This window comes from Vanellus vanellus (genome assembly GCF_965231255.1).
Source record: "Vanellus vanellus genome assembly, chromosome: 2".
Classification (NCBI taxonomy): Eukaryota; Metazoa; Chordata; class Aves; order Charadriiformes; family Charadriidae; genus Vanellus; species Vanellus vanellus.
Window position 1 is genome coordinate 90,690,735 of NC_138906.1, and position 13,912 is coordinate 90,704,646.

The 13,912-nt window shown below is 39.3% G+C and overlaps 1 protein-coding gene across 1 annotated transcript in view; it reads left to right on the plus strand.

Moving 5' to 3' along the window:
* CTNND2 (catenin delta 2) overlaps positions 1 to 13,912 on the plus strand; it is a gene marked incomplete at both ends in the record, with an annotated part of 573,915 nt that overhangs the window by 490,395 nt on the left and 69,608 nt on the right. Inside the window, one exon of the mRNA XM_082479407.1 lies at positions 9,430 to 9,580. Within this exon, the coding sequence (XP_082335533.1) occupies positions 9,430 to 9,580 (151 nt within the window). The remainder of the gene's footprint in view (positions 1 to 9,429; positions 9,581 to 13,912) is intronic.

A 13,912-nucleotide genomic window follows, 5' to 3' on the forward strand; every position in this document is an offset into this window, starting at 1 on the left:
CAGAAGAATCCCAGAATATATGAGGCAGCCAATGCACCAAGCATGCTCACACACTTCCGAAGATACAGTCTCTTCCGGAAAAAAACACTGTGCAGTTGATATACTTGCATAATTCTTTCCTAGCTGTTTCACCCTTTTGGTTCCTCTGGTATAAACCTGTCTAATCCTCATTGGTGACTGAGAGGTAACACTTTTAACACAGGCAGTGCTTAATCAATGCCATTATGAAGGAAAAGTGAGCAGGTAAAAGGAAGCCTGAATAATTTTTAAAAAATAAAAAAATTTGTAGAGGATTTAGATAAATGTCTGCCACTAAAATTAACAGATAATACATGTCTAAATCCCCTAGACTGCTTTCGAAAAGTTCAAACACAAAAAGAAAGCAGCAGTATGTAGCTTTAAGGATTAAGCTGAGAGAGGCTGAAAGTTTTCATTATTTCAGGGAATATAGTTTCTCACTGATACATACACATAAAATCAACACAAGCACATAATAAATCTTAATCTGTAGGACACTTTTAGCACTGTTTCAGTTGCAGGAATTCCTTCTAAAGCCAAATACTAACAAAAAAGAAAATAGTGTGACATACATATATTTGCATATAATTTTTTTCTATGTCAAGATAAAACACTTTTGTCGAAAGTCTTGCCATATAGTTACCCATCTGCAAAGTAAACTTGTTTGGTTTTTTTTTTAAATGACTGATATAATATTTGGTTTGTGCTATTGTTACTAGAACCAAGACAATCTACAATGAATCAAAAAAGGAGCATATTGGTGACAAATACATTAACAAGTCCAAATGAAAATTTACCAGTAAACGAGGGTACTGATCTGAAGTATGAGGAAAGATACTTTCAATGCAAAAATTTAGCCAGGGATAGATCACCTCTGAGTATCTTGACTTTGATGTGTCTTCTGGTTCTGAAGAGGAGATTGGCAGCTTATATACAAAGGGGAACTCATTTTGGAAGAGGCTGTTTCAGGTGAATATGGATGCTGGTTCATCTCCTTTTTGTGCACCAAGATGTCATTACATAGGGAGGACACTAATGTTAAAATCTGAAGGAAGCAAACCCATTCCTTTAATGGAAAAATACATGCATATCCTCACAGATCTCTCTTTTTTTGTTCATGTACTTATTTGATGTGTCTATGCATAATATGAATGGCCCTGCTGGAATAATGTGTATGGAGACATCCAAATATGTATGCTTGGGGGGGGGACTTGACAAATTAAGGTTTTCCACATCACTGCCAGGATACCACTTTGTTTCAGGCCTGACTACTGTTTTGTGCAGTGGCCTATGACACTAGTGGTTGATCACTGCATGTCCCACTCCTGATGGGGTTGATGGCCACTAGCAGTACGTGCTCCAAGTACACATACATCCTGACAGCCTGCGGGTCAGGTTGTCAGCGCTGTGCATGAACGCACGTACCCCCTTCTGCAGAACCTGGCTGCTACCCGGGGCTGGGTGGGTTTCTGTTTGAGGGGACTCATTGCTTCCCAAAATATTTTCTCTCATCAAATCATAACTAGGGTAATTTCACTGTATCCTAAACTTTCTACGGGCAGAAGGAACAATGCATAAAAAGGATGGCCATTGGTTTTGGTTTTGCTGTTCTTTATTGCCACTCTGAGATATTTTTTTTTTTCCAAAAGTAGACATTTTCTAATTATACTTAATATGAACTCGTGTTTTAAAGCTGCTTAGTAATATGAAATAAAAATCTAGGCAAATGCATTCCTCATCAAGATTAGCTGGAGTTTTCCCTGAGCAACTAAGGCTTGAGACAGGCTTTTGGAAACAGTGGAGACTCTTTACTTCCCATTAGCTATCTACTTCCATTGGGAGCTCTGTTAGTTTTCTTTGCCATTTATTTTGGGGTTTGCCAAGTTTGTGCACAAACGCACAAATAAAAATAGGATGTTTGCTGACTCACTCAGCTGTATTCTGAAGATGCTTGCCTGCTTATTAAGAAATTTCTCTCACTACAACACGTCAAAACTGAAGTCCTTTCTGCAACCTCATATCATTAATTATTTTATACCTTGGATTAAAAAAAAAAAAAAAAAGACATAAAATTACAAGACTCACCTGTCAAAGGAAATCTCCATAGATATTTTTATCTATAGTCTGGCATGGGTATTTTTCCTTAGATGGCGGGAATAAAAGTGGCAAGTTCTTTTTAGTTTTCACCTTGATCAATGAGCTATTAACACATTAAATCTACTGAGCATCTAAAAAGTTATATCCAAAATGTCCTAGAGCTAACGATGTCAGGAGTCTGAGGTTATGTGCCTTCTGAACAAAATTTCCCTCTCAGGAAGAAAGGAAATATTGATATCTATCTATACATATCTAACAGCTAAATTTAGGCTGATGGCAGTTTATCTGCCAGAGACATTTCTGCAATACCTGTTGCTATGATCACATGGAATCACAGAAGGACTGAGATCAGAAGGGACCTCTGGAGGTCATCTGGTCCAACCCCTTGCTCAAGCAGGGTCACCTAGAGCCAGTTGCTCAGGACCATGTCTAAACAGGTTTTTGAATGTCTCAAGGATGGAGACTCCACAACTTCTGGGTAACCTGTGCCAGTGCTCGGTCACCCTCACAGTGAAAAAGCATTTCCTGATGTTCTGCAAACCCTCCTGTGTTTCAGTTTGTTCCCATTGCCTCTAGTCCTATAATATTATCTTTTCTATTACATGCAGTTCAAAACAGTTTTGTTACCACAAGTAGGATTTCCTTAGTTTTGTTAAACCCTTAAAAATAATTCCTTCATTCATATGATCCTGTTTTGTTTTAGAATACTATTGTAATTTGTGTAGGTAATATGTAACTTGTAAAACCAGGAAACAAGACCTACTGTGTTTCTGTTGGCAACGTAATGGCTTACATTAGAACAAGTAGCACACCTGCTCTGGGCTTTGGTCAGTCCCTTCTGTGCGCCCAGTCTTCTGTCCAGTTCCTTTTCAGGCTTTACAAACTTCCCTCATCTGCTTTAATGACAGGATGGCCAGCTTCATTTTCCTAAGTGTCTGTTAGTTCCTTGGGCTCCTTAACATCGGGAACAAGCGCTGCTCTGTTTGTCTTGCAGCCTCCTGAGGCCGTGGCATTCCTTGGCTAGTTCTTTCTACCTCCTTTTCTTTCAATTCTATGTTTGATCGTACTCAGCAGGGAATGATAAGGCTCTTTGGTTAGACAACTGAATGTCCCTGCCTTTGATGCCCAAGAGGTACAATACCCATGTGAATGGGGTTTATGGGTCATTGGCCTGATCTCTTGTGCTAGCTAGATGAGATCTCGGTCTTTGTTCCTTGGGCAAGTAACTACATTATTTTCTTAATTCCATCCTAGAAAAATCTGAGTCTCATGGAAGCAAGAGATCCATTAAGTAAATTATTAGATAAGGAAACTGAAAACATAAAAGGGACTGATTCAGTCACAAGGTCAGTGCAGCAACTTCAAAGAGTAGTATGAAAAGAGTTTCAAGCTCCTTACTTACCATCCAGACAGTTGCAGATAATGAGTAATTATTGTCTAAAGCAGCAGACATCTAGGTCATCAATCTTCCTCTTATCAGGCAAGGACATATTGTGGGTTCCTTGCCAGACTTTTCTGATTACTTTAATTATTTACATATTAACTCTTTGGAGTTTCATTGGGCTCTTCCAGGAGGACATTTTTTGGATTGCAGTGAAAGGGCTTAACATTCATTTTCTCCAAAATACCAGTATTATGAATCCTTATGTGATAATGTGATAATGTAGAGAAGACCACTTGTAACATCACCTAATCAACAAAGGCAAACTTTTCAAATAACCAATGCGTTATTCTGTTAGGAATTCTTACCTGGGTGGAATCGCTGCCATAGTATGAGGCAGCATCAGTTAATATAGAGAAATGTATTGGCTCTCTAGGAAGGAAGGCAAGATTCAAGGGACAGAACAATATTCAAGAAGCAAGACATGCTGCTGCAAACACCCGTATCACAGACATGGTGAGGAGGTCAGCATGGACATCAGTTAGTGGAATGGGAGCATGGTAGCTTGTTGAGAAATCATGCTCAAAGTACTTCCTTCTTATACTCAGTCACTTTGCTTCCCATGAGATGTGTCACTTTGGTCTCAAAGCCTTTCTGTTTTAGTGATATTAGGTGCAATGTTTGGAAAAGTCGTTGCAGTGGCTCGCAGATCATTTTGAATACACAGTACATACGTGTACTGCAGAACCAAGAATGACAAGGTGCGAGGGCAGCTTCTTCTGAGCTTTACCTTCATCAAACATTTACGATACCTTCTGTTAAAACCATTTTAGCTTTCTCTGATTTATTTATTTAACTGTGTATCTTTATCCACTGGATTTTTTTCCTTTCTCTTTAAGCTTGGCTAAGGTCACGGAGCAAGAGGAAAGTAACAAGCTAATACTTTTCTCTTGTCCCAAAACAGATGTGTAGGTAACTTATTGGTGGCCTAGCAGATGGGGTCATTTCTGAGAACAGAACACTGCAGTCAGGGAGCAGAAAGTCCCTGAAAAGTGCTTGCACTCTTCAGAAACTGCAAAAAGATAACCAAGTTTGCAGAGCCTCGCTCTCTGTCAAGTGGTGTGACTACACAGGGATCCCAGTAGAGTTATCTGAGTAAAGTAGATCTGTAAATTTCTATGCATGTATTACAGTATGATCAGACAAAGAGGAATATTGATCTTTGATTAGTCAACATGCAATTCACTTCTGTGGTCTATTGTTCCACTACTGTTAGCAGACAGCCCCTTTCTAAGCCCCTCCTCGCAAATTCTGAGTCTCTCTAACCTTACTGGTTCTTTTGGTAATTTAGTTTGCTTTGTCATGCTTGCTGCCCTGATTTGACTTTCATTTTGTAGTCTGTGCCTCAGCAATTCCCTTTAATGTTTGATGTCTCAATAGTCTTTGAGTCACAGTGTTGAACTGTACCAATACAATGCAAATTCTAGTCAAAACTGAAGTATGCGATGGTGAAATATTCTGGAGGTACTCTGATAACACTGATGTCAATGGCAGGAAAGTGAAGCCATTCAAAATATCAAGTGTATACAATTGTTGGTATTCCTTGGGGAAGGGAGTTGTGGGTTTATTTTGGTGCTATTTTTTCTTCTTCATTTTGTGCTGGAAATTTCTTCATTTTTTTTAGTTTGATCTCCTGTAGTGGTTCTTCATAGGAGAATAAAGAAAACCATATGAAACACTAAAAGGAGTTAACTGCCTAAATGTTTTTCAGTTTTTCTGACAAAAAATAAGTAAGTTTTATCGAGATTAATTACTCTTTTGTTGAGTTTCAGCCTAATATAATCTTAATCCCCAGAGGCATTTAGCTCTGGAAAGGGTCCTTTATAATAATAACTGTGACAAAATAAAAAAAAAAAAAAAAATTTCCAGTTTACTGTATTTTTCTACTTAATTACCGTGACAATAATAAAAAGGGAACTACTAATGAAAGTGGACATAGAGATGCACTAGGTACCTTCAAAGTGATGTATAGTAGTTATGCCCCCTGAATTCAGTTATCTGTAAAGAGTATTCCTGCACAGATTGTGGCTTCTGTGCTTGTCTCTCATAATTTAGCTGCAATCTGATGCAACAGTAATGATTTTGTTTTATTTTTTGGCTCCTTGTTCCCTCTGAAGTGTTTGCTGTTCCCTTAGGAGCCTTTTCTCTTTACAAACTGAACAGTTATTTGATTGTTGACCCTGCCACTGATTTGTGGAGTAACAGGATGATTAAGTATACTGGCAGAGTGCCTCATTTACCTACTGATAGGCAACAAATCCTTTGTCTTTTTACTTTTTTATGATTTTCCTCTCTTCTCTTTTATAATTCACTGAGCTCATACTAGCAATTGACCTGCAATGTGGAAATGCAGGCGCGTTTCATGATGGCTTTAGGCAAACAAAAGGATCATCAGTATACGCAAGAGCGAATCAATTTTTCCATTCTCTGTGAGAATAAAATAACCATTTTGAGGCATCTCAATTTGAGCGTTCCTCAAATCCGCACAGCGCAGCGTAATTGCTTGCAGAGACTTGTCCTAATTGGCAGCTTAAGGAAAGAGACACAGACAGTTCTTGCCACTTTCCACTTGGAAAGTTCTCTGGAGACTGTTGAAACAATTAATAGACATTTCTGTCTTTCTGCCTAAGGTGCATGACTTGAAAACACAGATGAAATGATAGCAAATCACACATTGAGGAGTCTGTGAACTTTTCCCAAAGCGGATGGTGTTCTCTGGAAAAAGAGAGCTGGGGGGGAGAGGAATGCGCAGAGGAAGAGAGTGGTTTCGTACATACTTTTCTCTCTTTCCCCTGTTGTTTTATGTATGTGTGTGCATATGTGCATCTGTAAAACATTATATCTGGATTTTTCCCCTATGAAAGCTTTGGAGCTGTATCTTTTACTATTGTGATCAAATGAATTGGTTCATTACGGATGCTGAAGGCTTGCGTGTCATTTATTCAGTAAGGGGGTTTATATGTTCTCTTTTCTTCATACTGAGTTATTTCAGTGTTTCTCCTACAACATCTTCTGCTCTCCCTAGGGTTAAAAAAATACCATTTTTTTAATTTATTTCTTTTGGACTTTTGTTTAGGATGATGAAAATACGACAACCCAAAAAGTCTGTTGTAAACCTGGGGTGCGTAAAACAAGTGCTTGTGTTTTCCCTTGGCAGCTAACTAAAAAAAATCCAAAGGAAAACAGTTTACTGAGGTTTTAATATGGACGTTTTTATAATACAGCAAATGATCTGTAAGATCATTTTAGATTCTCTCTGGTATTGAATAAACATAAGTAAGATTTTTTTACAGAACAAACGCCCCCACTGATTCCCCACGTGATCCGTATTGGAGGCGCTACACCTATGATGTACTTTTGCAATGGGCGAGAGCATCTTTCAGTAGACTCTCTGCTAAGCGTGAACTCTCACCTCAACCAGACAGGCTCACGCCTTTCTCAGAACAGCCTCACTGCTACCGTGAACTCTCACTCCGGCAGTCACCTTGCAATCACAGCAAACACAGTGGAGGCCTCCCCTGGGAGAGATGTAGAAAATACAGCGATGGGAGTTCTTAAGTGCAAAGAGCTATTGCTCTGGGTACTCCCAGCTGCAGGTGAGAGGGTGTTTAACTGGCAGGTAAACAAATGTTTGTTGAAACAGGAAGCTTAGAAAGATGAATTTGGTGTTTTCATAGCATCCTTTATATTTAATATGCAACTAAAATCAAGGTATAGGAAAGAAATTATTTTTCAGCAGATACTTTCAATTAAACTCACTGATCCTTAAGATCTGTTTTAGTTTATCTGGTGATCGTCCTGTACACTGGTTCTAGCAAAGAGACTGGAGGAGAGAGCATAGAATAAGATCACTCAAGAATCCTGCTACCACTTTTTCTCTCACCTGAGAGTTATTTTCTTTGCTGCAGAAAATGATGGCACATTTACATTTTAGACATATTACATTACTGTGCTCAGTGATGCCGAGAACCCCGTGTCCCATTTACCTGGTTACGATTTGAAAGCTTATCCTAACCATTATCGCTTTCGTCTACAGTAAGGTCCAGCCAGCTGGCTTTTGTTACACGTAGTTACAACAGAGGAGAAATAGTAAAATAATATTCTTTAAATGCTGGTTTCTTTTCCATTTTCCCAGTTTCCCCTGAATTACATCACCTGGAATGAATTTGCACTCCAGATATTGCAACATTGCAGCCCCTGTTGGTCTCCGTATCTACTGTTCTTATCATAAAATACATTCTAGCTTTTGCTGTTCAGGGCGCCTCTCTATAGTATAAACAGATGCTGGCTTTTAAAGTCAGCACCTCAGCTGTGGTAAGTAGAGGCCGTATGCAGAGGTTAAGCACAGTGTACTGACAGTGAGTGTGCTTACCTGTTTCTAATGCTTTATTTCGTGAATTTGTTTTTACCCTTTCTGTTTATGGAGGAACGCTATTGCAGGTCACTGTTCTTTAAGGTAGGTTTGTCAAAAAAGAAGGGTCATCATGATCTGAAAATCTTAAGACTTATCATCATAGTTTCTGAAATACTAGGAATATTTCAAAGGCTTCCAGCGTTGTGTCTTCACCTTCCAGGTACGATGGCAGGATAAGCATCCGTGCCATAGCACTGAAAGGAAGAAGCAGCTCTGTTTCAATAAATTCCTTTCATCTGTCAGTACAAGAAGCATGAATGTGAACTTTATGAAAATTCCAGAGAAGAGTTCAGGATGTGGGAAGGAATATATGCCCAGTACATGGCTTGAAGTGGGCTGTGCTGAGACCTGCACATCTTGCAGGTGTCCAAACATCACAAATTTGATTCTCATAGATTTTAAACGTCATAGATTTTAAAACCACAAGGTCACAGTTTTCGTCTTGTTTACATTTTTTCCAGCTTCTGGAACTAACAGACAAATGAAAAAGAGTATAGTGTAGTTAATCTTTCGTCCCTTCTGATGCTAGTAATCCCAAGTTGTGCAGCGTTGGGTGGACCTCCTGGTCACAGCACGCTGCACAGATCCCATCCATGGAGAGGTTCACTGGCATGATAGTCTTTAGAGCTCTTAGAGGATTTTCTTGGAAGTAAACAACTCTATTCTCATTTCTACTGTCAAACAAAAAGGATGTTCACAGGAGAACACGCTGCTTTGCTTTGAGATAAAGACAAGGGCATACCAGTGGTGTCATGATCAGCTGCCAAGTGGGAGATGCCTACAGATTTCTCTGATACAATCAGCCGCTGGGTTTATCCTGCAGCCGTGCGCTACGTGCAGCGTGTCACATCAGTGGCCTGCGCCTCCCTCAGGTCAAGTCTTATATGAATCTCTAACACCAGGTGTACAATAGTCTTCCAGTTAGGACCACTGCAGGTGCCAAAACCAGACATAGAGTTGTCCTCGTTTTCCTTCTGAACAAGTTGACAATCACAAGAGAAATTATGACAGCATTTTCATGGTTTTAAACTGAAGAGTTCTTATGGTAATAACAAATAAATACTCAGACCTCTGGAACGTGTTTTGCAATATGTGTTTTGTCATATAAATTTTGTTGGTTTAGCAGTGCACAAGCATCATTAGCTGTTTCCTAGCTGTTGCATAGGAAATGCTGATGCAAAGCAAGTGGTCTGCAGACTTGGGCTGTAAAAATGTAACCAGGTGTGCTAGGAGTAAAGTCAATTCATCATTTAATTTCTCTGCCACCATAAAAAATTAGTGCAAATTTCCAAAGCAAGTGGTTGCCTACCATCATAAATGCAATTATTTCCCCTCTTTTGAGTTAGCATCCACATGCTTCTGTTACCCCTGACCCTGTATCTGTTATAACCTCAGATGCCTTGCTGTCTATAGTGGATTTCTCACTTTCTTCTTCACCCTTTTCCATGTGTCTTTACAGTGGTCAGTGTATATCCGCGCTGCTGTCCGCAAAGAAAAAGGATTGCCAATCCTGGTGGAACTGCTTCGAATAGACAATGACCGGGTGGTATGTGCAGTTGCTACAGCTTTACGAAACATGGCCCTAGATGTCAGAAATAAGGAGTTAATAGGTATGTTCTTTCCAAACAACCTATATATTCTGTGGGTTTGGGGTTTTTTTTCCAGTTTGCAGCACAATGAGCACAATGAAAACAATTGTTCTCACATTTCTAGCATAATTTCTTTAATTCTTTCTCTAATGTGTCATATTCACATTTTACATGACGGCTTAGTGATATATTGCAATGAATTGTTAAATTAATTAAACATCATGCAGTGTTTCATGATCTGTCATACTGTAATCTCCAGAAGAAAAGCAATGGCTTTGTTCTGCTTTAGCACTTCATTCCTAGGCTGACAGCAGCACTTGCAACTTCCAGATTGAGGATCTGAGCAGCGCAGCCACTCCTGATCCTCACGTGATCTATTACAAGTAATTTGGGGGTCATGAAGTGACAAATCATAAAGATTTTAAGATGACCCCAGGAATTTACTGGGCAGACTAGTATTTCCAGCAAGAGAATAGGAAGAGATAGGAAAAGACAGTAATTTACATAAATCATTGTTGCCTCTGAACTCTGGTGATATGGTAAGCAAACATCTTGGGCGTTGTTTTTTCTTTTTATTTTGTTTAGGTTTTTGGTGGGTTTTTTTAGCTGAAATTTATCCAAACACTGTGGATTGCTGAACTTTTATTTTCACGTTCTGTCTTTCAAAAATAACCACTTCCTTGGTTTTGAACTATTTCAAGTCATGATAAAATTATTTCTACTTCTTCTGTACATTGAAAGCATATTTTTTATTCATTTTTGCTAACTTGTTAATTTGTTATCATTACAGCATACTTCTACTCCTCTGCTTTTAGTTACAGAATTCCACAAATAATAGATACTTTGATCATAGTGGTTTATTATTTGTATCCAGTGCTATCTCAGGGTTAGTGCTTCATTACAGCAGTGCTCTGCAAGTGGTTAAAACAAGGCAATCACTCCCCTCACGTATTGAATGAACTAGAGAGACTTCACTGACAAAATGTTGTAAAGCAAATAGAGGTAGAGGTTGGTGAGTAATGTAAACCTGCTGTGATTGCCCAGGGATTGGGCTCAAGACCAATGTCTTACCTGCAACATCAGACTGCCTGTTCATCTTTTGCTCGTGTTATAGTTGATAAAATTGGCATGAAATTAGATTTGTTCGATATATTGTGTTCAGCTTTCAGGAAGCAGGATGCTGCATGTGTGTTCCTAGTGGGTTTTTTGTTTTCTAGGAATTTAAAAGTAGAAATTACTGCTGAAGCAAGTGTATCAGGCTATCTAGTCTGACTTAATAACAGACCTTTTTTTTCTCTTATGATCCACCTCCACATTCAGTCTACAGTATGTCATAGTGTCTTAACATCTTATTCCTTTATTTGCGGGACTTCCTCGACAGGGTTCACAAATGACATTCATGCTGAGTTTTCTTCTACATTCTCTTATCCTTACTTATTGACATCACAAAAAACTCTTTACAGTTGAATTTACTGAGTGTAAACATGGTTTGTAATGCCATTAATTAGACTATATATGGTTACCTTTTCCATGCTCCGATTATTATTTTTGAATTGAAAGTTTTATTTCCTTCCCAAATTTGCAAATTTCATTTAGGAAAGTAAGGCTAAACATGTGAAAATGGAACTGTCTTAACGCGATGTGCCATTCAAGATTTTCAGTACATTATGGATAATAATTTTGCATAACCTCCACATTCTAATATTTTACAGAATTCTTGGACAACTTGTGATATAAATAAAGATTAATTTTTAAAAGGTGGATAAAATCTGTTGAAAATAATTACCTAATAAATTTATTTATGTAGCCAACCTGTAATGGCTATGCAGTGCTGCTGAGATTTAAGTTATTTGTGGGGTGATTCTGGGGAATTGTACTTTACAACTGCAAATTTGCTGCAGTTTAAAAAAAGCCCAAACATGCCAATATGACAGGGACTTTATGACTATAATTCCTGAACCATTTCAGCTGTGATCTTTATATGTTCCTTCTTTGGCTTTCATCACTGGACTTGAAAGAAACAGTAATAATGGTCATTATTTCTCTTGTTCCTCAATATTTTTTAGCAAAAAGGGCATATCATAGATCTGATTTTCAGAAATGCTAAACACCTGGAGTTGTCAAGGATTTCAACTCATGTTGTAGACAGTCCTTTTTTATGAATATTACAGTTCCATGTGTTCTAAGATGCCTTAGCTATTGTTATGGAACAGAGGACTCTAAAGGGGCTTCTTCAGGTTAGTCACACAACCATCTTTCTGCCTGGGCAGAATCGACATCCTTTTTATCTTTCATCTTTGCATTTTCTGTTTCTTCATCATATTCTTGGGGTGAAAAACTGTACCTCACAAACTGGAATTTCCCCCTTAAAATAACCTTTTTTAAACGTGGATTGTTGTACTGTATATGTAATAAAATTATATAAGTAGAATTGATTTATTTTTTCAAGTGCATCTGTAAAGCTTTCTTTTCAGTGGTGCTGTGGTTCCATTCCTGGCTGACAAATTTTTACTGAAATGTGCCAGAGAATGAAATATTTCTTTCTGCTGCTGCCAAGCAGCCCATAAATCAGTGTTGAGGCATCTGGCAAATATATCAGAAAGCTTGCTAAAATCCAGACTCACCTGTACTGAACTACAAAACAAACAAAAAGACTCTTTTTCTTTAAATGACCAGAAGTTTCTTTCTAGACTTCATCGAATTGACTAATCTGTTTTGGTTTTCACACAGATCTATCAAGTGTGATGTTATATTGCTAAAGGTTGGTGCCAGGCTTCTCTCATCATTTACCTAGGCCATCCCCATAACAGCATTTTCTTTATTGATAGTGAGGTCTTCTCCTGGGCTTCATTTTGGGCATGCTCCAGATCCTTAATATAACCCTCTTTTTTCTCCTTCTCCATTACTTTTGCATTGTGCCATATGTCTTTAGGCCAAAACAGCAGGCATGTTCATCTTCCTCCTTCCCAAAATGAAATCGCACTCAGACAAAGACATAGTAAACTTGGCCTACTTAGAACTGGCACTACGTAATCTTGCACCTGGGTTTCCCTCCTTGGGCGTACTGCCTAGCTGCATTCCTGGTCACATTCAGACCAAATTCGTTATCTGCTTGCCTTTCAGGACCTTCAGCTGCATGAAACAGTACCCACTCTATGTCGCTTGCCAAGCGTGCACCGCATGGGAAGGTTTATCAGCCTTTTCCACCTCCCAGCAGCACCACAGCTGAGGGAAGTGGGTCTTGAAAAGACCCAGTGCTGGTGTTGCTGCTTTTGTTGTTCTTGGGTTTTGGCAACCTAGGCTGCACAATGCCCCTATGTCCATCTGGTAGCCCAGCATCTTCCTGCTTCTTTTCACAGCTCCGTAAGCATTTTGGGAGGCTCAGCGCCCCTCCCTTTTGACCAAGTGTGCTTGTTTTCCTTCCTTGAAGCAGGTTCTGTCTCTGCTAAGCTCCTCCATGGGGATCCCTCCAACCCTCCTAGATGTCTCCGAGTTGATCAAAATCATGGTTTTTTGCCAGTGATCGTTCACTTCGGTAGAAAAGATTCACTTTTGTCCCACACCTCCTCCAAGGGCTTTGTCAAAGACGTCTGTGCAGTCATGTCATCCCCATATTCCTTTCTTCTTCCTTTCTCATACCCTCTCTCTCTCTCAAAAAAAAAGGGAAAAAAGTACAATAACAAACCCACCCATCTGTGTTCTTCAGTGCTATATGAGTGCCTTAATTTGAGGATATGGCATTATGGTCCCTCCTCCAGTAACCTCAGTTGCAAGTAAGTTTTGAATTTGAAGGTTACCTGCAGACTTGCTGCTTCTGGCAGTGCTGTGGCAGGATCCCAGTCATGCCAGTGCCTCACTCTGGAGCTGTCCCACTGTCTTCCCTGCATTGAGTGCACCTACAGGTTTTATTGTCTAAAGTCACACTTTGTTGGAGTGATGTCAAAAAATTGCTGACTTAGAATAAGTTTTTTTTCTTTAAATAGCGGAAACTTGGATCAGCTGGGCAGGGCAGAAAGGCTTAAAAATAAATCCATCTCCTATAAACAGCACCTCTGTAGTATGGATTGTTTATTGCAGTCTGCTCCAACAACCTTCAGTGGCTTTCCAGTTCAGACACCTTCCACACAGTCCTCTGGGCTTCTAGGAAACTTTCTGTGGATCATCTGAGCCTGCACTGTAGGTCTGCGTCCTACTTTAGACGAGTTCTCTTTTGGTCCCTAGAGTTTCCCAGCCAGCACCGGTGCAGCAGCCTCCCTCCTTGCTCTTCCCTCTCCCCACTCTGAATGCGAGAAGGCTTTCTGAACCGAGATTCCCCATTCGATCCTGGGGAATGAGCCAGTTTCGTCTTTCTTT